The 25964-nt window shown below is 44.2% G+C and overlaps 1 protein-coding gene across 1 annotated transcript; it reads left to right on the top strand.

The window, feature by feature from the left end:
* The first annotated feature begins 1934 nt into the window (after positions 1-1934).
* LHCGR (luteinizing hormone/choriogonadotropin receptor) lies at positions 1935-25905 on the top strand. Its single transcript, XM_059835342.1, is given in 12 exon segments — positions 1935-2051; positions 2053-2084; positions 9493-9564; positions 12443-12517; positions 14695-14769; positions 15333-15407; positions 15501-15578; positions 17571-17639; positions 18404-18478; positions 19703-19888; positions 22135-22215; positions 24747-25905. Coding segments are annotated over 12 exon segments (2094 nt in total).
* The last annotated feature ends 59 nt before the right edge of the window (positions 25906-25964 follow it).

The following is a 25964-nucleotide window of genomic DNA, read 5'->3' as shown; positions in this document are numbered from 1 at the left end:
CTAGCTGGAATTAGGCAGACCATCCATCAGAATAACCCTGCTGGAGTGGTGGAGAAAAAGAGTATGCCAAGCGTAGCGGAATAAAGTGATGGAGTGCACCTCATAACCATGGCAAGGTCAGAATAAAAGCTGACATCGCTATCAGTTAAAGCGGAGCGGATGATGCTGAGGGGAGGAAGGCGGAGCGGATGGTAGTGCTCTCGAGAGGGACAGCAAAGCAGGGCTTTGCCACCCTACCCTCCCGCGCAAGATTTGGTTCCAGTTCCCGATCCGGATGGACACAGGTCATGCTCTTGAGGCCAGACCACAGGAGTTGCTCAGCGCTTGCTAACTATCTCCACCTCCCAGCTCCTGCTGAGAATACAGGGATGCTCCTGGACCCGGCACCTCTCACGCACCTCATTCCTGGCTCCCATTTTAGTCCTAACCACCGAAAGCTGTAAAAGGCTTTACTATTTGATTCCGTGATTTTAAAGCTACAATCGGAAGAATCGTTTCGGGCAAAACCCATGTTGTGCCGGGCCATTCCCTCCTTTACTCTTTGCCTTTTTCCTGGATACCCTTGAGGACAGAGGCAGCTTTTGACAGCGTACCCATACCCTTAGTTTACAAATCCTACTCTGGGTAGTGATTATCTTTTTTGGTGGGTTGCGCCATAACTTGCCATAAATAAGGTCCTGATTTCTAACTATAGCTTTCTAGAAGCTACAGTTGTCGCAATAAATAATAATAACAACAGCAATGCTGATAGTTGCGTGGAAAACAGTCCCTTACAAAATGAATGGACCTTTGCGAAGATAAGTAGCCCTGAGAACATGATTGCTTCTTCCATGCAAAGGGCATAACGGATCGTAAAGTAACAAGCCACACACCCTGAAATGCCTCCCTTTGATCACCCGGCAGGCGAATCACAATCCTTCATCAGTGATACAGCAACCGTGCATGGAGCCGTAAGAAAGCGTTTGACAGGGACATTTGTATCCCGACCATTCCCACCCATTTGTATCCCGTCCATTCCCACCCACTAAGGAGGCTGCCGTATCTGGATGATAAGCATTTACCCCGTAAAGGGAGATGGGACGTGTTTCCCCCCAGACAGAGACTCTCAGAGCAGTTAACAGCCAGGCAGACGAGAGGTTGCAGAGCCCCCACCTTCACCGGCACAGCCACCCATCAGCTGGCGTGCAAGGCGGTCTGGTGGGGAGTTGGGTACGTGCTTTGCACCCGCGCCACTGGCCAAGCAACACCTCTGGGGACGGACAGCAGGGCTTGCGCACCCAACCCTCCTGAGAGGGGACAGAGAGCACGGCTTGCGACTTGCGCGCCCAACCCTCCTGAGAGGGGACGGAGAGCACGGCTTGCGACTTGCGCACCCAACCCTCCTGAGAGGGGACGGAGAGCACGGCTTGCGCGCCCAACCCTCCTGAGAGGGGACAGAGAGCACGGCTTGCGACTTGCGCGCCCAACCCTCCTGAGAGGGGACGGAGAGCACGGCTTGCGCACCCAACCCTCCTGAGAGGGGACGGAGAGCACGACTTGCGCATCCAACCCTCCTGGGAGGGAACGGAGAGCACGACTTGCGCACCCAACCCTCCTGAGAGGGGATGGAGAGCACGGCTTGCGCGCCCAACCCTCCTGAGAGGGGACGGTGGGGGCCGAGCTGGCGGCAGAGCCCGCGCAGACCCAAGGAGGTTTCCCCTTGCCGCCCGCCGGCTTTGCGCGGGTGAGGGGACGCCGAGGCAGGCTGCCCCCCCGGCTGGCCCAGCGGGCCGGGGTGCGGGCGCGGCTCTCCCCGGCGGCGGAGGGCGGAGGGCGGCGAGCCCGCCCCGGGGCGGGGGCGGGAGGAGCCGGGGGCGCCGGCCGCCTCCCGCGGGCTGCGGGCGGGCAGAGGCGAGGGGCGAGGAGAGGCGAGGCGAGGCGAGGCGCCGCCGGCCATGGTGCCCGCGCTGCTGCCCCTCCTGCTGCTGCCGCCGCTCCTGCCCGCCGCGGCGGGACACCGCTGCCCGTCCCGCTGCGCCTGCAGCCAGGGCGTCCTGCGCTGCCCGCCGCCGCCGCAGGGGGGCGCTGCCCGCGCCCGCCCGCGCGTAAGTACCGCGGGGTGGGGGGGGGGGGGGGGGGGGTGAGGCACACGCGAGGGGGAGCGGGCGCGGGGGGACCCTCCCGGCGGGGCGGGAGTACGCGCCCCGCGGGGGAGCAGTGCCTTCCCCCTCAGCCCCGCGCGTCGAGGGGCGCCCGGCCCGCCGAGGTGAGAGGGCTGGGCCCTGCGCTCGGGGCTGAGGCCCTGCGCGGGGCGTGAGGCCCGGCGCGCGCTGCCTGCGTGTGGAGAGGCTGGCAGGAGCCCGGCGGCGGGGTTTGCCCCCCGGGAGTAGGACGTGCGTCCTTTCGGGACGTTTTCTCACGGGGCAAAACGCCGCGCTGCCGAAGCCCCGTGCCCTGCGCCGCCGGCCTCAGCGACAGGGCAACGGGGTGTGCCTGGCTGAACTTTCTGGAGCTCCTTGTAGTGGCCTAGATAACTTCAAAGAAACCCAATTAAAAGGCGGATAGTTGGTCTCAAACCTTCTGTCGGTTCTGGGGTTTGCTTGGGTTTGCTTTCACAAATCCGACTTCTCGCAACCTCTCCTCCCAAAGCTTGTGCGATTTCATGCCCCCTTACACTGAAGCATCAAAACCCTCCTAGCAGCGCTCGTTGCCTCTTTTCAAGCTCCAACGCATCGACAAGTTAGTGGCTAATCCTTTTTCCCCTCTCTGGCAGTAAAAAGCTGGCTCTCTGTAGGGTGGTCCATCGTACCTTTCTGCCTAACGCTCCTCTGGGAATTAGGATTAAATTACAAGAACAGGGAGTCGCAGGCATTCCCTTACCCCACTCCCACACCATAGTCCCAGCTCAGGACCTAGTAGACCATACCAAGTACTTGATATACGTAGGTATTCAAGTGTTGTTGTGTTGTTTACGGGCTCAATTACAGCACTGATCTAAACAACCATGGCATCAAAATACGGGATTAGATGACCGACAGCAGAGTTGCTGTTTCTAGGATCCCTTGGTTATCTCCGCATGAATTGAGCTGGGGTTTTCTTATTATGGCCCTTTTGGTAACAAAGCCTGTGTTTTCCATTTTCATCTGATTTGTTTGTAAATTTAACATGCTCTTGAAATTCCCCAGGGATGATACTATCCTTCATCTCCTCTTTCCTTTCTCCCTAGCTCGAGAATCAGTAGGAGCAAGGAATACTAATTTGTACTAATCTATAGCCATGTGAATCATTCCTCCAAAGTCAGCTTTTAGAAAAACCTCTGTCCTGAATTTCTTTCCTTCCCATTCCCTTGTGTTACCTTAGTGTCAGAGAAAGCAGAGCACTGGAGAGACTCTCCATAGTTATTGCAACGAGCCCGTTTCTTCCCCGGTGCTCATACCACACGCAGAGCAGACAGTGGATCGGTCACATCAAGGATCCCTGCAGCAGCAGAAACAAACGGGGAGGTTAGTTTTTGCAGGGATCTAGCGTGTTTATTAGGACGATGCACACCGCAGCCCAGAGAGGTTATCAAAAGCTCTAAACTTAGGTGATTTTTTCTTTATTTTTTAGTTTACGCTTTTATTTTTCCTTTTTCCATCTATCACCCCAAGAAGAAACCACATCACAACCTCAGTGATCGGGTTAAGACAGATAACGGGCTTATGGCTGCTGCCAGTTATGCTTCACTCAGATCAACAGGGCTAGATGATGGGCAAAAATAAGAGCAGAATTTTTCCCTTCAACCTTTAATATAACATTTAATCTTCATGATTGTACACAAAGTCTAGCTGTTAGGCTGGCTGTAGAAACCAGCTTTACAGTCAGAAAAGAGTTCAACCAAGATTCTGCTCAATACTCCTACAGAGAAAATATTTACACTTAGATGTCAAAAAAAAATCCCTGTCTTTAAGTCTGCATTTGCAGACATGTCCAGCTCCTTCTACTTCCAGACCACATCCAACCTGATTTATATTGAACCTGGAACTATGCTATAAATTTCCATTTCTGTGTATTTTGGGGGGTTTTAATAGAAAGCTTACATTAATCATACAATTACAAAGCTGTACCGATGAATGCACTCTCTAACCCTACAGGTGTACATGTATTCTTGCTCTTTTTTTAGTTCTTATTCGATCTCTGTTACTTTCCTTTCACCTTTTCCTTTGATTTTCATATTAGTGTCTTCTTATCCCCTTAGCTGTTGTCTTCCCCTCTCTCTTACTCTTTCCCCTCTCTCCTACTCATATGGCTTTTCCAGCTTGGTTGGTACTGACTCCCTCTCTTTCCATACTTTACCAACCTTTTTAGCTCTCTTCTCCCCCCGCGCAGCTCTGTGTACAAGAAACAAGGCAAGAGAAAGTTACTTTTGCCCCCTCGTAGTCACGTCTGTACCTGTGTGCACCACGGGAATTGCAGTGTAGTGCTCGCAACTGCACTAATGATTTGGGAAAAAAACGCTGCTCCAGGTTGTTCCAACACAGTTCCTGGGGTGCCCACGCCCTTCCATTGGTGCCACAGGAACCAGACCTTGGAAAAGTCCTTCTTAGTAGTATGGTCAGTCAAGAAAATAAACACCAATATGTAACTCCAGCTATACCCAAGTAATTCAAGCCCTGATGCTGTAATGAGCTGTGCCCCCAAATGTACTTCTGATCATTTGTTATATCCCAAGTATATATTCTGTAGGGAAATTTCAGCCATTTTTCTTTACCCGAGTTATTCTTGCCATGTCATATTATTGCTGGAAGAGTTTTCAAAATGATTAGACTTCCGACAGGTTGCAGAATGATGTGTTTTATACAGTCCTGAATTGACCATATTTTTCTCAGACTCCTGTTTTTAATTTGGACGTCACACAAATGCTATAGAAACTCCATTATCCAGACACCTTTGTATGCCATTTTGGCTATAGCAGCTATGCGTCTTCTTAGTCTCAGCAGAAAAATAATCTTTAATACACCATTATATTTTGAAACAAAACATGATTTTCCTTCTTTTGAAGTCTTGTATGTACTTTTGGGGTTTTTAGTGAAGTCTAAATGGATAGGCACCCAACTCCAGTTGTACAGTAATGGGCAGTGGATACCTAATAGCTTTCTGCCCCTTCAGAAACCTCTTTTCACCTCGTTTCACCTCAAAACACACTTTGCTGTGCCTGAATGTGTGCCCCCATATGCAGGGCTTCTGCAGTAGGGTGAGTGGCACATGATTAGGCACCAAATTACCAGGCACCAAATCCAAAACTTTGTGGCAAAAGCCTGAACGAGTAGACAATTCTACCACGTCTTCACTAAGGGCATGTTCGGCTCTTTTGGATTGACAGGAATTCAGTTTCAGGGCCAAAGTGTCTTTCATAGGAGATAACGTCTCACCCATCATCACCTAGCGGAAAGTACTCTTTGGCTGCTTGTGGGATATATCCAGCATCATAGTTCGCATTTCAGGTGGATCATGCCCCGTACACAGGGCTTTAAAAATCAGTGCCAACACTTTGCATTGCCCCCAGAAGCTGACAAAAATCCTAGGAAAATGGTGGGGTTTCAGTCTTAGTGTCAATCAATATTCCCAGTCCTTCTGAGCTAAGTCCAAGGACACCACAGAATAAAACGTTTGCCACTCCCAGCAAGGGTCTACCTTAGGCATTCACCTTTCGGGTGTTAGAAATATGAGTAAGCCTATAAAATAGAGACTCTAAAATATAACAGCCAACCCAACTACGGTAACACATTCATACCTGTTGCTATAGGGCCCGTGTTCTTTTTTTCATATTTGTTATCAATTCAACTAATCACTTTTTGCAAAGGGGGAATTCTGTAATACAGAGATCTTCTCCAGCGGTGTGAGTGGGCTTGGGCTTTGATTCCTCATCAACAGGACTGCAAGTGGTCCTGAGGTCTTTGGGCATCTAGACCTCTCAAAAGCTTCTCTTGGAGCTTGACTCTATGTGGTAGTGGAGGAGCAGAAGCTTATCTTTTAGCAGATTAACGTTGTTGTCAAGTTGAGTCAAGTTGCCTCTGCCATATCCCAGAGCGAAAAAAAAGAAGACAGGGGTTTTATGCCAACTGTATCCTTGGGATAGACCCCCCCCATGAACATTTTCTGAAGAGCGCTCACTGCTCCATCTATACATTCACAGCAGGGGAAGCAGAAGGTGGTTTGCTCTCATGGTCCCTACTGGCCCCGGTATTCCTAGTAGCAGGAAGATAACCATCCCTGTGAAAAATCCACTCTAAATTTATGATTTCAAAACAAAAATACAGGAAACAAATGCTAGCTGAAGAGAGAAGGGCAGTGTTTTAGCTACCAGGCAAGGACAGGATTTGGTCAATCGAGGTGCTGTTCCTCTCTCTCCCCATGTTCTTGGACACGTATTTAGCCTGGCCAATTCAAACCTTACTGCCTAGAATGATGTACCTTGAAAACCAAGCTTGATTTACAGAACCGCTAAGGGCTGGTGAATGCCAAGAAGGCTGGCTGGCTCCCCACTCCCTTCTGTCCATCCTTTCTCCAAGGATGAAAAGTCCCGCGATTATCTGGAGCCGCAGTATTGTCAGCCGCTGAATGGCAGGAGTGAGTACAAGCATACAAGTTGTGATTTATTAACTATGAAAGAAACATTACTGTTTTTCTTAAAAGTGCAAAAGTTCATCCTTTAACTAACAACACTCTTTCAAACCGGTGTTGGTAACTTGTATTAAAGATGGATGCATCCCTCCTTTCATGAGCTGGAGAAGTCAGGCTGGTAGCATGGGCACGTTGGATTTATAAAAGCTTTGTAGCTTTGTAAAACCCAGTTTGTTCTTTCTTTTTTTGTCAAAAGCTTCCTCAGCTCTGAGAGATGAGTAACTGGTCACATCTGAGTGTCACAATCTGAGTGCTATCAGAAAGAAATCAATATTTAATTCCTGCCAGTACCTGCTTGAGTTTCATTGTGCGCTATCAAAGACATCAGTCATGTTCAATAGCGGAGACTTCAACACGTGAGATAAGGCCTCGCTTTACTCTGCACTTTGGAAAGAATTAAGCCTGCAACAAGCAGTTCAAAACTCTATTAACCTAAATGCTTATACATATACACGGGCTGGATTGTGCTCAGCAAGCTAAAGGATCTTCTTCAAAATGTTGCGAGTATAGAAAGAGGCATCGGAATGAACATGTTTCTCTTTATGACAGGCAGTGTTTGAGATACAAACTACAGAGGTAAAGTGGACAAGAACAGGGGTGGGGACATTCACCTTTTTGGTGAATTTAAGATCTCGTTATCGATGTGGAAGAGTCTGTGCGTGCTACCCCAGTATTTCGAGGATTAAGAGAGAAGGCTGATAATTAATTGCCTTTTTCCTTTGTTCTTGCTGTTTTGTGAGATGCTTAATGGGACGAGGTAATGTCAATGCAGATGAGTTCACAGTTCCAGCTATCAAGGTGAACTCACGAGAATTAAAAACCAAAAACCAATGAAGTTGAAATACAGAATGGATTAAGCGCCGTCATGCAGTTTAACTACAGTACATATGAAAAGCGCTGGGTCATCCCACTCAAATTTAATCGCCTAGCTGAGGCGGCTAAGCTCGGAGCACCATTGCCGAAGGCTTTCCACAGGCAGGGGGAGCGGGTCGCTCCGAGCCACGCGTTACAGGAATTTACAACCTCCACGCTGCTCACCAGCATGTCGCAGGGAGGTAGGAGGCTCTTGGGCTGAAGATTTTGATGTAATTAAGAGCCAAGACCTGGTTTTATTTTTTGCACTTTCAGTCACATTTCTATTTCTCCTTTTGTAAATGACGTCACATTTCTATTTCTTTTGTAAATGACATCACATTTCTATTTCTTTTGTAAATGACGTCACTTTTTTTCCAACGGTTTCACAAAAGGTATGTTTTATCTTGCAAGCAGCCCCAGCTGACGGTGCAGTTATGAAGAGGTTCCTGCTGCCAGGGTTATAGAACAATAATTTCTCGGCTCCTGATTTTTACTTCTTCCTGAAGTTGTTTTTTCTTTTGGCTCAGAGTATCAAGCCCTGCTGCAGGATTATCTCTACCTGTCCGTCCCCTCAGGGGCAAATACATTTTTCAAGACATGTGACTGAGTCCCATTTCTGATTTAACCAAACCTCACACACAACACGCCAGCATCCATCTAGAGACAGGTACGACCCAACCACAGTGACGTCAAAAAAAATACATCCTTACAACATCCCTATTAGGTAGGGAGGCATTGTTACTCCCAGTTTACTGACAGGGAGTCAAGGTGCAAGGAAATTAAATGATTTGCCCCAAATCATACAGACTCTTTGGAATGTAGGTAGGAATTGACTGTCAGGCTCCTTAGTACATCTAGATTTATAACCTCAAGACATAGGTATGGGTGACAGCCTGCCATTATATTGTGTAGGCATGACATATGTGTGTATATATATAAAATATACATATATGTATATAAAAGTTGATAAACATTTTTAATGGTCTTCATATAAAGGATTATGACAACAAAGAAAAAAAAAGCAGGTTATATGAATAGCACAGAAGCATTTTAGTCAAAAAACCTTGAGGGAGGGTTTTAAGGATGGGAAACAAATGTCTCTGACTAGATATTTGTAATTATCTGTTTGCACAGAGATAACGTCTTGAAATATGTTAAATATTTTCCTACGGCCATTATCAGGGAGAGTGTGGTCATGGCTAGATAAACTGGCTGGTGAAAGTACTGTGATTCAGACACAGAATAGAATGGTAAAATGCTGATCTGTCTCCCACATGGTTATTAACTTCTCAGAGTAATTAAAAAATTAAAAAGGACAATATAAACTTGCTTTGAATCAACTAACCACGCTGATGCAATTTATTATTAAAAAAAAACCCCTACAAAAAACCCCAAAAATCCACCACATCAGGCCTGATTTGGATCTCTTCTACACCTGTACACAGCCAGAGCATTGCCAGCGAATTCAGGGTGCCACGCTGCGACATTACAGGGATACTGCTGGGAGGAAACCATGGTCCAGCAAATGCAAAAATACTGCTCTACAGAGAAAAAGCTTTACATGAAAGCCACTTTTTCTGAGGAACTAACTTTAAATAGCCTACAGCTTCCTTTGACTGTGAAGGTAGCAGACTACTTCCATCAGGCTATTAATTTATTTAATAATGTCTATTATTGATTTGATGGTGATTAGTCTCAAATGTATGCTGTTGAGGAGCTGACCCAATACCCTTTGATTTCCATTTGACTGAGATCAATGGTAAATCACAGAATCACTAAGGTTGGAAAAGACCTGTAAGATCATCAAGTCCAACCATCACCCCAACACCACCATACCCACTAAACCATGTCCCGCAGTGCCCCAGAGGTAGAGAACTGGAGGCAAAATAAAGCAGCTTTATGCTTTTTGTTCTTCTGCCTGCCATAATGGTACAATCTGTAAACAAGGAAACCCCATACCTTACAACCCTTTCCTCCCTCTCTTCTTTTTTTCAGATCATTTACTCACCTGCCTGTAAAAGTAATCCCATCACACGCGTTTGAAGGACTTCGAGATGCCTTCATCATGTAAGTTGACAACATTTTCCGTAGGCTTTTCCTTCATTTCTTGCTAGAATTTCTATCCTAAACCTCCATCCTAAACAATATCTTTTTACAATAACGTGAAAATGTGTTGCTAAAACATACCATTGGTGAAAAAACCCCCGCTGGGGAAGGATAAATATAGCATTTCTTTTCTTATGAGCAGTATATAAAAGATTCTTTGAAAAGGTATGATTTTCAACCGTTGTTTAACAGATCACATAACGAAATATTCATCATGTTGGAGAGAACTGGATACAGCTTAATAACTGACGATAGGTGCTTTTGATTGGCAGAGGAGATAGATTTCTATCATAAAACATTATCACTCCCATGATAGCTATGGCATTCTGTGATTAGACATTTATGTAGTACCCAGATAAGATATTTCTTTGGCGTTTTGCACCGAGAGATAAGCTTCGCAGGGGATCAGTAGGATTAAACCCCTTCTTGGATCTTTTGATTTACAAGTGCTGTAATTTTGCACACCGGGTCTGTGTTGCTTCCCCTCCCTTGGCTTTGTACCTATTTTATATCAAGGTCTCAAACCATAAGGCTCATCTGACCACTTTTGCCCTTATTTCTGTTGTTATTCCAGCTGAAAGATGGCAGGCTTGAGTCTCCATTATTTATTATTTTTTATTTTATCTGCATTGAGTGGTCTCTAAAGGACAAAGTTGATGGCACACCAGTGCAATGCAGAACAGGGGAATGACCTCCCCCTAAGCAGCGGCACAAATGATGCCACTTTCTTTTCAAGGGGCACTTTTTATACTTCTCTTCACCTACAAAAAGTACATAGTGCATCTAATATTAAAATATATATTAGATGTTACCTAATTTATTTTCAAGGAAACAAAAAGAGAAAGTAGGAAACCCTTTTGTGGTGCATTCTTGACGGCAAAGACTTAAAGGATGAGGGTGATGCAAATGCCTGAATAGACTCAACTGGACCAGTTTAGCTTTTGGTGCTCATTGGCTAAACAATTTCGGCCGAATTATAAACGTAGGTGTTCCTGTAGTTCTAGCAAGTAGAAAATAAGCTAAACTGCTGCATGTATTCCACTGTGATAGTACAATTCAATGGCGCTGTATCCTTGCATTCACTTGCATCTGAATGATTTGTGAGAACTTACATTTTCAGATAGGAGACCAACTTAAACCTACAAAGTTTCTCCTACCTGTATGACTTCAGGCTAAACTTTTCCAAACTCTATGCATATCCTATTCTTCACAGAGAATGTTTTGTTCATTGACATTTTCCCTTCCATAAAGAGAATTTAATTGATTTCTTTGTGTCCTTTTAATGTATCTTTCCAAATTAACAACATAGAAATTGATGTATTTGTCTGAAGTAAATCTATAGAACACTTCATAATTTTATTGAGATTTAGTGTTAGTGTTTTTTCAAAGAAAAATGCATATTTTTAAATTATGAAGCTCTAAATCACCTATTTGGCAACTCATCACCATCTGCAACTCAGATGATAAATTATTCTCACTGCCATAAGTCATTCCAATGTATGTAAATGGTATGCCAGTGGCAGGCAGGAGGGATCCAAGAAGGACCACGTCTCAGACCCCAGACCTGAGTCTTCAAGTTCTGCGAGCAGGCACTGATCCCTCCCAGCCCGCGAGTCTCTGAGGATCAGGTGCCCAGCAGGCCACTCATTCTACATCCATCTTTCATTTATGAGTAACTAGTGCCATACCAAAAATAACAACCTCACTGAATTCCGATTATGGAAAAAATCATGAATATTTCTGTAAGACAGACATATGTGTTTAATATATGATTTCTGGTGTGCATCCCCCTTTGCCACTATAAATGAAAAAAGCAATTTGTTCTGGTCTAAGGGTTTTCCTATCAACACCAAAAGGAATTGTTTTCTCATAATTATAATTGAAATAAGATAACTCTCAGCACTGTGACAATACTGACTCTGACTTTGTAGATGCGTTCCCGTTGTTTAGAAAATATTTTTTTTCTTGACAGCGTATAATCTTAGGTTTAGTTTGTGTGCCCTTCCAGTCAATTCTGTCGAGAAAAACACTGTTTTGAAGACCTTTCCCCTATATATGCATCAATATATACTATTTAATTTCAGGAGTCAATTTTGCATAGCCCCGTAAATCTTAATCTAGCAGGCGTTTAACAAGCATTAAATAAGTGGATTTTTTTTTTTCTCTGCTCTGTTCAGCATTGGTTATTCTTAAGTACATGTGTGGAATAGGAGCATCGGTACATCAAAATCCAACAGTGCCTACAAAAACAGTCATGATGGTCAGCATAATGATGAAAAAGAGCCACTTCCTTTCAGTCTGCATGCACATAATGAAACGGCATTTAAATCCAGATATTATATCATAGAGTGCACTGAACGCATGTTTGTGTATTTCTACATCTGTGGATTAGATGACCATCATCCTGACTTAATAATAGTGTATGAAGCACCGTGAACATTATCTACATCCTCGCCCATGGAAATAAATTCACTAAGCGGGACCAATGATAGGAGCAAAAGGCTCACAGGCTTGGGCTCACTCCGTTTACGTTAGTTCTGGCCCCAAATAGCTACCTTACCTATAATTTACTGAGGAAATGGAGATTGGCTGTCAGAGAGATACTTATTCCAAAGGGTTGGCATACCCCTTTGCCAAGACAGCAAAAGGCTGGTCTCTCTCAAACCTTTCTGGCACCGGCTCTCACGATGCTCGAGGTGAGGCATGGATGCTGCTGCCAAACAAGAATTGGTAGGGGGGTTGAACAACTGTGTATAAAAGAAGGAAATATAAAGTGGAAAGCGGATTTCTGGTCTCTTTTCCACTAATGTCTTGCTTTGTGTCTGCCTTTTCGTTACAGTGAAATCTCTCAGAGCGACTCCCTAGAGAGAATAGAAACGAGTGCATTTGACAGCCTTCCCACGTTGTCTGAAATGTAAGCATCAGTTAAAGAAAGGCATCCATGTCGTGATGTAGGATCATCAAGGAGTAAACAGTCTGCGGAGAAGTATTCTTGGACCAAATCTTCCTCTGTTACTTAGGTTGGCTTTGGATTAGATCTATGATGAGAAACATTTCTCTCCAAAGTACCATATAAAATAGTGAGCAGTCTGTAAGGTCTAGCCTTGGAGGTCTAAATCATGCAAAGACATCCATGTGTAGAAAATCCCACTGCTTTCAGTGAGCTCAATGACAGGAGTGGAGCTCTGTGTCTACTTCTGCCAGCACTGTCAAGCTTTCTAAGTGGGGAAATAATTCGAGATGACAACAGATGAGAAAAATCTTCCTTTTTGAAGATGCAGTTTTCAAAGCCCTACAGTATTTCAATACAGCTGCTTAGTATGCATAGCTCTTCTTTTGAGCGCTAAAATATTACTCAAACAGAACATATACTGATTTTAAACTTGACCTGCATAGCACAGGCATCTGAGAGAGGGAGTGAGTTAAAGCAATGACTAGGAGAATGCTCTGAAATATCTAGCGAAATTGGAAACTATAAATCTGGTTCAGTATCTCATTACTGCCTTTTTCACACAGCATGATCAGCAAGTGGCTTAAAAATGGTGCAACTGAGTGAGGACAAATAAGTCTTTTCTTTTTTTTTCCTTATACGTGAACTCCACTGAAGCCAGTTACTTGCTCACACAAGCAAGAGATACAGAGTTAGCCACCTCTGCTTGGGTCCAACTTCCACTAGACTCAATGGTGGGTTTAGGGAAGGCATAAAGGATTTGATTATGGATAGCTTGTTATTTGCCGAAACCAAAAAGCTAAGCAAGACCATTAAAGAGCTACAGGAGGCTAGCAAGAACACCTGCTTGAATCTTGAATGCTCTTCATGCCTCGCATTGCAAGGGCTTGATATCCCAAGCTGCACTCAAGACCACTTTCAATGGATGAGCAGGGTAGGTGGGCTCAATGGCATTCTTGGTTTTGAACTCTTGTTGCAATTCCATATGCTAAAACCTTTGAATTTTGTAAATCATGCATAGGGAGGGAGCTGGGCTACGGCTGTTGGGCTTTTAGGCAAACGTACAGGTATACCAGATAGTATAGCTGCGGAAAGTGCTCCTTAACTGAGAGGATCTGTCCCATTTTTTGAGCAACCACTAGCAAACAGTATTTCATAGAATCATAGAATCATTTAGGTTGGAAAAGCCCCTTAGTATCATCGAGTCCAACCATAAACCTAACACTGCCAAGTCCCACTAAACCATGTCCCTAAGCGCCACATCTACGCATCTTTTAAATACCTCCAGGTATGATGACTCCACCACTTCCCTGGGCAGCCTGTTCCAATGTCTGACAACCCTTTTGGTGAAGAAATTTTTCCTAATATCCAACCTAAACCTCCCTGGCGCAACTTGAGGACATTTCCTCTCATCCTATCACTTGTTACCTGGGAGAAGAGACCGACACCAATCTCTCACATACTTATCTCCACCTCCCAGTTCATGGAGATCTAAGCAGGCATCTGGTGCTACTAGCCACTGCTCTAATAAAGACCATGGTGCTCTAAGAGGTTAAACCATCTGAGGAACTGCCTTTCCTGGCTAAAGCATCAGTAATACAATGGAAACAAGGTATGATGCAAAGGGATCTGACTGCAGGGCAAGGACCAGGCGTGCGCACACACACACAGAGCTCAGGCTCCTTGCTCAGCCCCACCTCTAAGACCACTGGGTTGGAGGCACAGTCACCATGACGGTAGCATCCTCGTGCCCCCGAGCCCCTGCAGCAAAGCAGAAGCTCAGTGCATTAGGCATGCCACAAGCCCGGAACGCATCCCAGAGAACCGGCAGACGACGGTAAAACACTAATTCCCATCAGTGACCAGGATATTCAGACCACATTGCCTCAGCTCAGCGAACCGTAAGAATTCGGGAGCTGTTAACTTTTGTCGGCTACCTAACAATTACAGGCCATTTTTATTACCAATAGTGCTTCGAAATGCACTCGCGGTATATTTGTAGAAAGTTTGTTCACAGCGGGAGAGCCTTCTGCCATATTCTGCGCTTGACTGCTTTCTGACAAGGCCAATGGCTAGCAAAATGCAGGACCCTCCCAAATGTATAACGATTATAATACTGAAATATTTTTCCCTCATTACAGATTAATCCTGAACACAAAAAATCTGTTGCACATTGAGGACGGAGCATTCAGAAACCTTCCAAGGCTAAAATACTTGTAAGAAAGAGTTCTGTTCCTTTTCTGTTTGGGTTTGAGTTTTTTCTGTAAAGAAGTGGACAAATTACAGAAAGGAGTATAAGGAAAAAAGAAATTTTTCATGCATTACGGTACACTAAAAGTACAGACTTCATTTACGATAGCTTTAATGGGCAGTTAACCAATAGTGAGGTCTTTCAATAGGCAAGAAAATAAAGTAACCCAGGGCAGGGCAGTAATAGATAAAACAGTAGTAAAGTCTGCAAATTAGTTCTGCTAAGTGCTTATTTCCAGAATAAAGCTTTCAGCTAGACAAGGTACTATGCAAAAGAGGTAACTAAAATCTCTTCCTTGTGCTTAATGTAGAGAGAACATACGCTGCTTCTCCAGGACACTGCTTGAGGGTGCTACAAAACTTAATTTTTTACAGGTCTTACAAACACAATTGGAGCCTAATTAAAAATTATGGTATTTGTCACTCACCTTTTAATACATTGTTAAACTCGTACCTGCCAAGTTGGCTTCTTGTTGCATCCACTCTGGTAATCTTTTCTCCTGTAAACAGGAATTATGCTTTTCTCTAGGAGCATTTGTAACACTGGAATAAGACAATTTCCAGATCTGACACAGATCTTCTCATTAGAAGCTCATTTTATTTTGTAAGTAGAGACCCAGCCTAACCCAGCTGTGAGTCTTTTCCATCTTGTTCCTGGATCACTGACAAAAATACCTTTTTTTTTTCCCTCCCAAAGGGAACTCTGTGACAACTTGCGTATGACAACTATACCGCAAAATGCTTTCCAGGGGATGAACAATGAATCGCTGACTCTGTGAGTAAAATAGTCCTAGCTCCAGTTCCTTCTGTGAGGATAACACTTCTGCTTGAGGAGAGTAGCTCGACCTTAGAAAGATCTTGAAATTAAGCCCCATACAATATATGTCTGTATTGTGAGTTGAATTTGAAATGCTTAGCAAATAGAGGGGTGTTCTTCAAGCTGAAGAGCAGAGTTTTAGCCAAAAGTTAACTTCACTTAGGAAAGAAAATAGGAGGAGGAATCCAAATCCTCACCTTCCATGCAATGTTGTTTTTAAAAGTACCATCAACAGGGCATAAACTCCCAAAGCTGCGCTGGACACCAAAGCCTCTCTCTTTCCCTCAGGGATGCGGTTTCTTGAACTAGAGCTTTCAGTGTCCAGGCTGATACTACAGATCTAACGCTGCTGAGCCTATGCTGCACGGGTCCCTCTGAAGAGGAGGGAGGGAGAGAAGAAATTGGGATGAAGTACCAATGCTTGTTCTTACCCTGATTTCTCTTGACTCAGCTTACGTTGATTCCCATAAGTCTCCACACCCAAGACTTCCCTTTTAGCAAACTATGGATTCATTGCTACAGCCACCTGTGAGATGGGCGGGCTGGATGCTAAGCGAGATGCCCCACCTGAGGAACGCAAAAAGCAGCAGAAAGACAAGGTGAGGTGTCGTCTGCCAGCACAGCAAGAACCATGTATGGATTTTGCAGCACCCTTGTCCTCACAAAAACTTCCACAAAGAAGTGCTGAAATAGGAAAAAATCACAGACTGAGCCTCTCTGCAGAGGCTGAATGTGGATGTGGCTGAAATTCAGGTCTCCCGAGGAAGGACCAGCCGAGCAGTAAAGGGCAGCAGCAGGCCGCCTACTTCATGTTGTAGCCAACAAACACCAATCTGGAGGCCAGTAAAGCCAACCTTTGCAGACCAGACTGATTTTTAAAAGGCAGTACACAATCCAGATGGGGAACCTTGCCTTGAGATAAGTGTGTACTAAAGCCCCCGTGCAAAACTCCATGCATATTTGCACCCACAAATGAGCTGTGCACACGAGCAAGTACTGCAGTTGACTGGATTGGGCCCTTCATCAGGCTAATGTGCTGGCATGACAGTAATTTCTACACAGATTTTATGTATTGACCAATACCTTCTGAAACCAATAGAGGAACTGAGCATAAAGATGATTGAAGACTACTCCACGCAATGTTAAAGAGGAGGAATTGCTCAGATTAGGGCATCATTTCATCTTAGGAGCCTCTTTCCTACCAGAAAGTTCTCAAAATAACTTCAGCAAAATTACCGTGCTGTTCATGGTGCAAGAAAATGAACATACAAGAGATGGAGAAAGGTGCTTACAATTTTTACTGTAACCCCAAAGCGTATTAAATGGGAGGGAGTCTAACTCAGTCAGGAAACAGCCAACGATTATTTTTCTCCTATCCTTTTGCGATCGGGAGCTCACCTCAAGAAGAAAAGAATTACCTTAGCAGCAGCTTCCTAATTGTAGAGCTACACCTTAACTCCACCCCCTGCGGTTAACTGTAATTAGCGGAAGTAATTCCAATTGTTGCAGCATGGTGAAACACAAGTAATCTATGAAGGTGTAAAGTCAGCCTGCAGTAATGCTTTGCACTACAAATAGCTAATTCAGTCTTTCCAACAGTTAGTGTTTCATGTGGATGGGGAAATCGATCCTGCGTATCGTTGTGGTTTTTAAAGAAATCACTAATTTCAGCATTGTGCTGATATAGACCCCTTCTCTTATCAATTATAGCCAGGCGCTCCCCACACTGCCCGCTTTTCTTGGGAGCAGGTACCACAGCCCCAGTTTCTGCAATTCTCTCTTAATTTTAGGTAACTGTTTCAGGACCTACGTTAACTCCTATGTTCTTTATAAGCCAGATCCTCTAATCATTAAAATGAATGCCACATTAAGATTTGAAACCTGTAGTACATAACATAATCTTGTCTTTTCCAAATCTTTTTCCCGTACACATTTTTTTTTAATCCCCAGCAAATTATATAAAAATGGATTTGAAGATATCCACAGCCATGCCTTCAATGGGACAAAGCTGAATCAATTGTGAGTATGTTTCCCCTCCTCAGTGTTTTTTAAACGGTAAATAATAGTTCAAACACAGTCAAAGCCTCTTCCTTCAGCGTAACTGGCTGTGTCTTGCGTTTCCTGATACCCATTAGAAAACTGAGTGTTTCAGCATCACTGCAACTCAGTTGTTAATCCTGCAGCACTTACTGCCTTTCCTGAAACACCGTCCCGTAGAATGCTGCAGTTTTTATGAGAAAAGCTCATCATTTTTAATAGAATTTAATAAATTCCTAAGCTTAGCAGCAGTAGTGGAAAGCTTGAAACCATAGCCCAAACTCAGGAATCTAGATTCTATGTTGGAAACATCAGTAGTTTTTAAATCACTCTCACACGCTCTGGGACTAGCCTCTTGGTTTGGGCAAAACTTTTGCTGCATTTTTGTACGCTGCTACTGCAGTTGAAGGAACCAGACTGGTTGATCCTGGTTTAAGTCAGTAGAAATTGGAAATCATCAGAATTAAGTGTGGATGATAATGGTCTGACAGCATCAGCGGAGGGAAAGGTTGCATGAGAAATACAAGCACTCCCAGGCCAGATCACAGAATCACTAAGGTTGGAAAAGACCTGTAAGACCATCAAGTCCAACCATCAACCCAACACCACAGTGCCCACTAAACCATGTCCCGAAGTGCAACCGCTGTGGTGGCAGAGAGGATCAAGAAGTAGTAGTAGACGGGAATAAGAAACCATAAAGGTTATTTTAAAAGAGAGCCCTAAAGAGTTAATGTTCGATTCCATAGAATCCTGAAGGACAACAAGAACCTCAGGCGGATACACAACGATGCCCTGAGAGGGGCCACGGGGCCAGACGTCCTGTAAGTATCCACCGCTCCGCTAGCCGGGTTTACAGGTGTCCCACGGGAACTGCGCTGTGCTATGCGGGCTGCATCATCTCAGCAAACATGGGCTTTGAGTCTGGAAGGAGACTTCTTCTCTTACCCTCTACTTGTAAGAGGGAAACATGTCAACAAGATGCCGTGAAATTACAGGGCGGAAGGCTCAGTTTGCATCGTGACAAATGCCTATTGGCCAATTGTAGCATAGGCATTGACCTCTGCCCCTTAGATATTTTGGCCTTTGCTTCATTTGTGTCAGATCCTCCTGATCCTACCCCTATGCCTTATATTCTGACATTGCCCAGTAACTTGTCTTTTGGTAGGATGAGTCTGTTTTTACAATATATTATTTTAGAGTTTGGTTATAAAAGTGAACTAGTTGATTGCATGCTATAAGCCTGTGCTGAATAAAACACATGATTAGCCTCCTCGTGCTTTATTAATCAAGTACTCACTGGAGGGCTGCACTGGCTGTAACTCCGTGCAATAAAACACAATGGGTGGTTCTGTAAATAGCACTCTGTGCCGCACGTGCCATTTTGTTCCTTTTATTGGCGCTTTACAGTACGTGGCGTTACTAATATCACTTTCACAATTGTAGCCTTTTTTCTCCTGTTTAATAGCCTGACTCTGAATATCCTTAGTCATGTCGATAGCCTTTCCGCACACAAACAGCCCCTCTGAAGTTACTCTAAGCCAAACTGCTTAAGTTTGTCTTGGCAAGAATGATGGATTCTTGTGTTGGATTGTATGTGTTTTAATTAATAACCATTTAATTAAAACACCTAGAACAGCCCTTCAGAGCCAAGCAGAGAGCCAGGAGGGCATCCTACGCGTTAGCTAGCTGGAGAATTACATTCGCCCACTTTCCCTCCCTTTCTCTGGCCTAAAGAACTGTCCCTCGCTCCGTGCACGGTGGCTTTCAAACAAAGAGCTCGGGGCACAGCCCCTGGCGCGGTGGGTTTCGGTTTCCCCAGGACAAAGTGAGCTCCTTGCCTCACCGGGGCTGCTGGGCCATGGGGATGCTCTTAACCTGCTGCTCTGTAGTTTCACAGACCACGTTGCTAAGCTGGGTATCAGGTGCTAAGTGGCTTCGCAGATTTAGACCTTTGTGAAAAACTGAGTCGCTGTTACCTACCATCATGCTTTGGTGGTATTTTTATATGTATGAAAAGAAAAGAGAATGCTTCCTTTATTTTGCAGGGATATTTCTTCAACAGCGCTGGAGTCCCTGCCTAGTTACGGGCTCGAGGCCATTCAAGTCTTAAATGCAACGTCATCTTACTCGTTAAAGAGACTGCCACCGCTGAATAAATTCAGCAGTCTTCTAGAAGCTGTTCTAACGTATCCCAGCCACTGCTGTGCTTTTCGAAATCTAAGGACAGAAAAGTAAGTCTGAATAGCACGTTATTGTATTGCAGTACTTCAGAAGCTCCAAAATGGCAATTCTGCTTTATTCAGCTCACGAGGTTTGATTATCCTTATTCGAGTTACAAGGAAGCTGTGGTACATCACAAGGCCTTGCACGAAACAACAGATCTCTGCTAAAGCCAGGAAAATTACCTCCATTTATTTTAGAACAGAAGTAGATCCCATCCTGTGCCCAGGATCTGCCAGCAGGAACATTATTCTAAATTTGCTTAAAGCTTGTATTTTTCTTGGTATCTCAATAAAAAAAACCTACTGGCACATGGAAGATAGATCTCCATCAATAGCATGTTGCCCTAAAAAAAAAAAGAGAACCCCCTGTAGCCTGTAGCTATGTAGCTTATTTAATGCAGGTGATATGATGACCTAGTAGAAAAGGCAGGCTTTCAATTACCCACCGGAATTAGGACCTGACACAAGCCTACAGAAAGAGGTTACTCAGTTTAGTTCCAGTCCTTTCAGATAACAATAGTCAGTATTGTTCTCCCTAGAATTGGAAACTGTGGTGCAGAGAGAGCTTCTCATCCCCTAATTCGGGGCAGTCACTCTGAGACAACTGGAGCTAATTTTTCAGCATTTTTCTTTCAAAGAAATCAACCCTCAGTTGGCTTTAGGCAACCAAAGCAACTCCAAATGAGTTTAGTTGAAGCTATGAGGATGCCTCACTTCTTGTCTGTCTCAAACAAAGGCTACAGAAAAGTACGGAGCAGTCGTTTGTGGGATGACTTGCATGCCATTGTGTCAGGACTGCGTTGCAAAGGCAGGAGTAGAATCCAATTCTTTAGGGTAAAATGAGGGGTGATGCTATGCTTTCTCTGCCTACCTCATTTTACTAAGTGGTTCCTGCTTCTGCAAAAGTAGAGCAAAGATCGTACAGTCAAGGCTTTCCATTGCTACCAAACTCTGATTCAGTCCCAGATCAAGTCTTTGAGTGTATTAAATGCAGAAGCAACTCTGGGACAAAAAAAAAAAAAAAGTGTTTTATTCATTCTGATGAAGATAACTACGTTTCTTATATTATATTAATTTTCAGGTGTTTGACTGTGCAACATGGTCACGGTCACAAGCTGCAGCCTGTTTCTGTCTCATCCTACCCCCTTCAGTTGTCCTGTACTCTACATACAGTCATCCCCCATAGTTTTTACTACCCGCGCCCCATAATCCCATTCCTTAGCACCTATGGTCTGCACTCTCTGATAAGTGAGATACGGTGATGAGGTCTTACATCTGACCAGGCAGGCAGGTTCACTTAAGTCAGCATCACAGACATTAGGGAAGTCAAGTCCTCAGACCAAATATTCTTGAGATTTCTGGGGTACAACTGTGGTGTGGTCATTCCCTGAGCCATGTAAGGGAGGTGGAAGGTAAGCATTCCGTTCAAGACTTCCTTCCACTGGCCTGAATGGGCGCGGGGGAAGCAGGTTATACCACATCTTCAAAAAATTACAAAAACACACAACTTCTGTTGCCATCCCACTATTTATAAGCATCACTCAGGGGCTTAGATTTGTATCTTAAAACCTTTTTTCTCTCATTATACGTAAAACTTTCTATAAGCTTCCAGGTGTCTGATTCTCTTAAGAGTACACAAAGAGCATAGTGGTTTTGTCAGCTCTTTCTACTGTCACAGCAACGAGGTCAGACAAAGCCATTTCCATTCAGACTGGTAGAGTACCTGGCTCATACTTTCAAAGCCTCAAAACCAGAGATTTTGCCAAATATGTCATCTTTTAACTTGTACTTTTCAAATTGATTTACTTCCAGCATGTAAAGTCTACCTCCAGATCCCAAAGTTTTTAAAAGAGAGTCTCAGGCCAGCTTCCCAGCATTTGTTAACACGCGCTTCTCTAAAAGCCAGCGTAGCTGCCACCATTCATACTGGTGGAGGATCTGGCCCACTTCAACACAACATTTCATAAGGCAAAACATACCTTTTAATTCCAGCTCAAATTATTTCCCTATAAAAAATACATCATAAACAATAATCGAGCTCAAAGACCATTCTTACAACCCCCATAAAGTACTGCCTGCTATCACAGTATTTAAAGCCTTCTCCTCCCTGCTTCCCGGGGTCTACATGAACGTTCCCACTGCGCGAGGCCAACTCTAGCTTACCTTAACACGTCTATGAAGATCACCTGCAGAGAAGATGAGAATTTGGCCAAAATCCAGACTGAAACTCAACTTTCTTTTCATCCTTCTTTCAGACAAAATTCCTTGCTTTCCATTTTTGACAACTTCTCCAAAGAGTGTGAAAGCACCATGAGGAAACCAACTAATGAAATACTGTAAGTACCTCTCTGCATACAGATGCTGGAAGTAGAAATACGGACCTCGCCCTCCTGCTGGTCGTGCGTTTTTTCTAGAACAGCATGTCTTTTGCTGCCAATACAGTCACCCTTACAAGTTGCACAGTGGTAATTTTACTATCATTAAACCAAGATTTGTGATTTTGATGTTCAAAAGGAAAGGAGAAAGAAAACCATAACTTCAAAAGCTTTACTCACTCCAGCTTCTCTTCTGAATTTGTGAAAGACTTTCAAAAGAGTGATTAAATATTTAAGAAAGTTAATGGCCTACATGGAGACTTTTCATGCCCTGAGATAATTGCAGTTGTTTGTGTGATTCAAAGAAGAGCTGCTACTGTTAATTTTTTTTTGCTTATAGAAAGGATAATTAAGAAGTCTGTATGTCACTCGTTTTCCATGGTAGAAGTAGAGTCCCTGAGTTAGAAGTTTCATGACCCCATGCAATTGGTTTACCTCTTCTAAATGTGTCTTTCCATATCATCACAGTTCTGTTTGACAGCGTTCCGGGGGACAATGAGAAAGGCTAACATCAAAACTGTTGTGTTGGCCATGCTGGATGACACAGGCTGTAAACCAGTATTTAATGGAGAAGTTTAAGTATTTGCTACTATCCATCCCTCTACAGCTAAATGGGAGACCTTGGGATTTCTCTTCAGCCCTGAGGTGGGGTCAGAGCATTGCAAAGTCTAGAAAAACAAAGTTATGGTGACAAAATTCCAACAGCTAAATACAGCTGAAATGTGATTGATCCATTGGGATACTGACTTTCTTGGACATTATCTCGTTTGCTGGTTGGTGAGGCCTCCTACAATTGCCATTTAGTTTTATTCAGGCTTTGATTCTCTTGTCACCGCTTCTCATTCGCTGCCTGTCTGCAGCATCTCTGAGTGCCTCGCTTAGTCAGTCCTGTCCACTCCACTCCTAACTGCAAAACTGAAGCACTTCAGGACTACGAAAAGGCAAAGTCCAGGCAGTCAAGACCAAGAATATATTGCCTCTATCAGGGGTGGCTGTAGGGAGAAAGCAAGGTGAGGCAAGGAGGTAAACACAGAGCATTAGGTCACGTTATAAAGGCAAGTGAAGTGACACCCTCATGAGGAATACAATCACACAAATCACACAAATTACCAGAGTAATCCCCCTGCTTTGGATTAGCGTCTGTTGCACTCCTACTGTGCGTTAAATAGTCTGCCCCAGTCTATTGGCTCCTGAAGCTTTTTGCTTTGGAAAGTCCCAATCCCAGCCATTCTCTGAGCAGACATTATGTGAAGCAACTGGAAGTAAGGTCACGATTCATGGGCTGAAAGGCTGCAAGTTGAAAAGTTCGGGAACCACAGCAGAAATCGGCTGAAAGTCCTGAGCTCTTATTAGGGGAAAAAACCAACCAGCTTGCACATGGCAGCATGTTTACGTGGCCTCTCAGAAAATCACAATCATTTTTTATTAATAAATAGAATCAAACATATTCCCTGCTCTTCCAGTTTATCCCAGGCAAGTAAAAGCCAGGCATTGGGCAGATTTCAAATAAGGAGAGAAGAGTTAGGATAACAAGACTGGGAAGTTATTTGCCCAACAGGAATAGCTGAAAAGCAGCTCAGCTTCATTTGCCAGTGAAGACCCTGCTCCAGAAAAGTAGTTTAATGTACAGGCTTCAGTAGATGTAGAAGTTTAAGCATGTATTTAAGTTATCCCAAAGCTACCAGTTTTCTGAAGAGCTGTCCTCCATAGAGATGCTTTCCAGGTCTCACACTGCAGATTGATTGCTCACCAAACACTCACAGTTGGGATGACTGGATAGTTGTGCAATAGGTGCCTGTTCTGGCAGGGAATCAGAAGAGACCGTGTTTGCTTTTGAAGTGTTTCTTCCTTGGTAGGCTTATCTAGTTAACCGTGCACTTCTACTCCTCACTTTATAATACTGCGAACAAATTCCTCAGCACTTCCCAAGTCATACATAGTCTCCGGACTTTGTTCAGTAAGTGCGTTTCCTAAGGGAGGTAAGGGTGCACAGTTAAAATCAGTAGGTTATTTTAGTTTGGCTTCTCTAACTGTCTGATAAACCTATATACATCAAACCTATAATCCATCAATTTGAGTGTTACTATAGTTTGAACTGCAGTCTACCGGCAGCATGAGAAAGATGGCTTGCTTACAAAGCAATCAAGATAAGTACTTACAAATAAGTAAGTCATATAAGAAAGCATTCCCGTGGATGTGACTGTGACCTCTGCTGCTCTTCAAGGCTGCTACCCAAACATATGGCATCCTTACAAGGCTTCATTATATGTAAACACCCTGTAGAAACACATGTAGGAAGTAACTGTTTTAAAACAAGTGTTACCTGTTGTATTTTACAAAAAAGTACGAGCGGCATGTAACAAATAGTTCACTTCTATTTGTGAGGGTTGTTTTTTTAATAGTTACAGGGATGACTCTTACAACACATCGTTGTGGTCAGCAGAAAAGAACACTTACCTGTTTGCAACAGGTGAAGAAACCCCTCCTTACAGCTACTCAGCCATTTTCGATGACAGCGAAATGACCGGCTTCGACTTTGAGTATGACTTTTGTCAGCCTAAAATACTCACATGCACTCCAGAACCAGATGCATTTAATCCCTGCGAAGACATCCTGGGATACAGCTTTCTCAGAGTCCTAATCTGGTTTATAAACATCCTTGCCATTGCCGGCAATTTCACTGTACTCCTTGTTCTTACAACTAGCCATTACAAGCTCACCGTTCCTCGCTTCCTCATGTGCAACCTCTCTTTTGCTGATTTTTGCATGGGACTTTATCTGCTACTCATCGCTTCTGTTGACGCCCAGACCAGCGGTCAGTACTACAACCACGCAATAGACTGGCAAACAGGCAGCGGCTGCAGCACCGCCGGCTTTTTCACCGTGTTTGCAAGCGAGCTCTCAGTGTACACGCTAACTGTGATCACTATAGAAAGGTGGCATACGATCACCTACGCCATGCAGCTGGATCGAAAGCTACGACTGAGGCATGCCGTGCCAATCATGCTCGGTGGCTGGGTATTCTCCATTTTAATAGCAGTGCTGCCTCTCCTAGGGGTCAGCAGTTACATGAAGGTCAGCATTTGTTTACCCATGGATATCGAAACAGGTCTTTCCCAAGCTTACATACTGCTGATCTTAGTGCTAAATGTTGTCGCCTTCATTGTCATTTGTGCTTGCTACATTAAGATTTACATAGCTGTTCAGAATCCAGAGCTGGTAGCTGCCAATAAAGATACCAAGGTTGCCAAGAGAATGGCGATACTGATCTTCACGGATTTTACCTGCATGGCCCCCATCTCCTTTTTTGCCATATCTGCTGCCTTTAAAGTGCCTCTCATCACAGTGACAAACTCCAAGATTCTGCTGGTTTTATTCTACCCCGTTAACTCCTGTGCAAACCCATTTCTCTACGCAATTTTCACCAAAGCATTTCGAAGGGATTTCTTTCTGCTGATGAGCAAGCTTGGTTGCTGCAAGAGCCGAGCAGAGCTTTACAGGATGAACTATTTCTCTGCTTATACCTCCAACTGCAAGAATGGCAGCTCAGCCTCAGGCCCCAGCAAAGTCTCACAAGCGCTGCTGCTCTTGTCGGCATTAGAGAAGCCGTATCCTGCAGTACGAGACAAGACATCTTACAATGAAAATTAAACCAGAGCGCCAATAGATGCAGCACTTTGCAAGGCCTGCTGTAATTATTCTAATGACTA

Source organism: Gavia stellata, chromosome 2 (assembly GCF_030936135.1).
Source record: "Gavia stellata isolate bGavSte3 chromosome 2, bGavSte3.hap2, whole genome shotgun sequence".
Lineage (NCBI taxonomy): Eukaryota > Metazoa > Chordata > Aves > Gaviiformes > Gaviidae > Gavia > Gavia stellata.
This window is presented reverse-complemented; position numbering and strand designations above follow the sequence as displayed.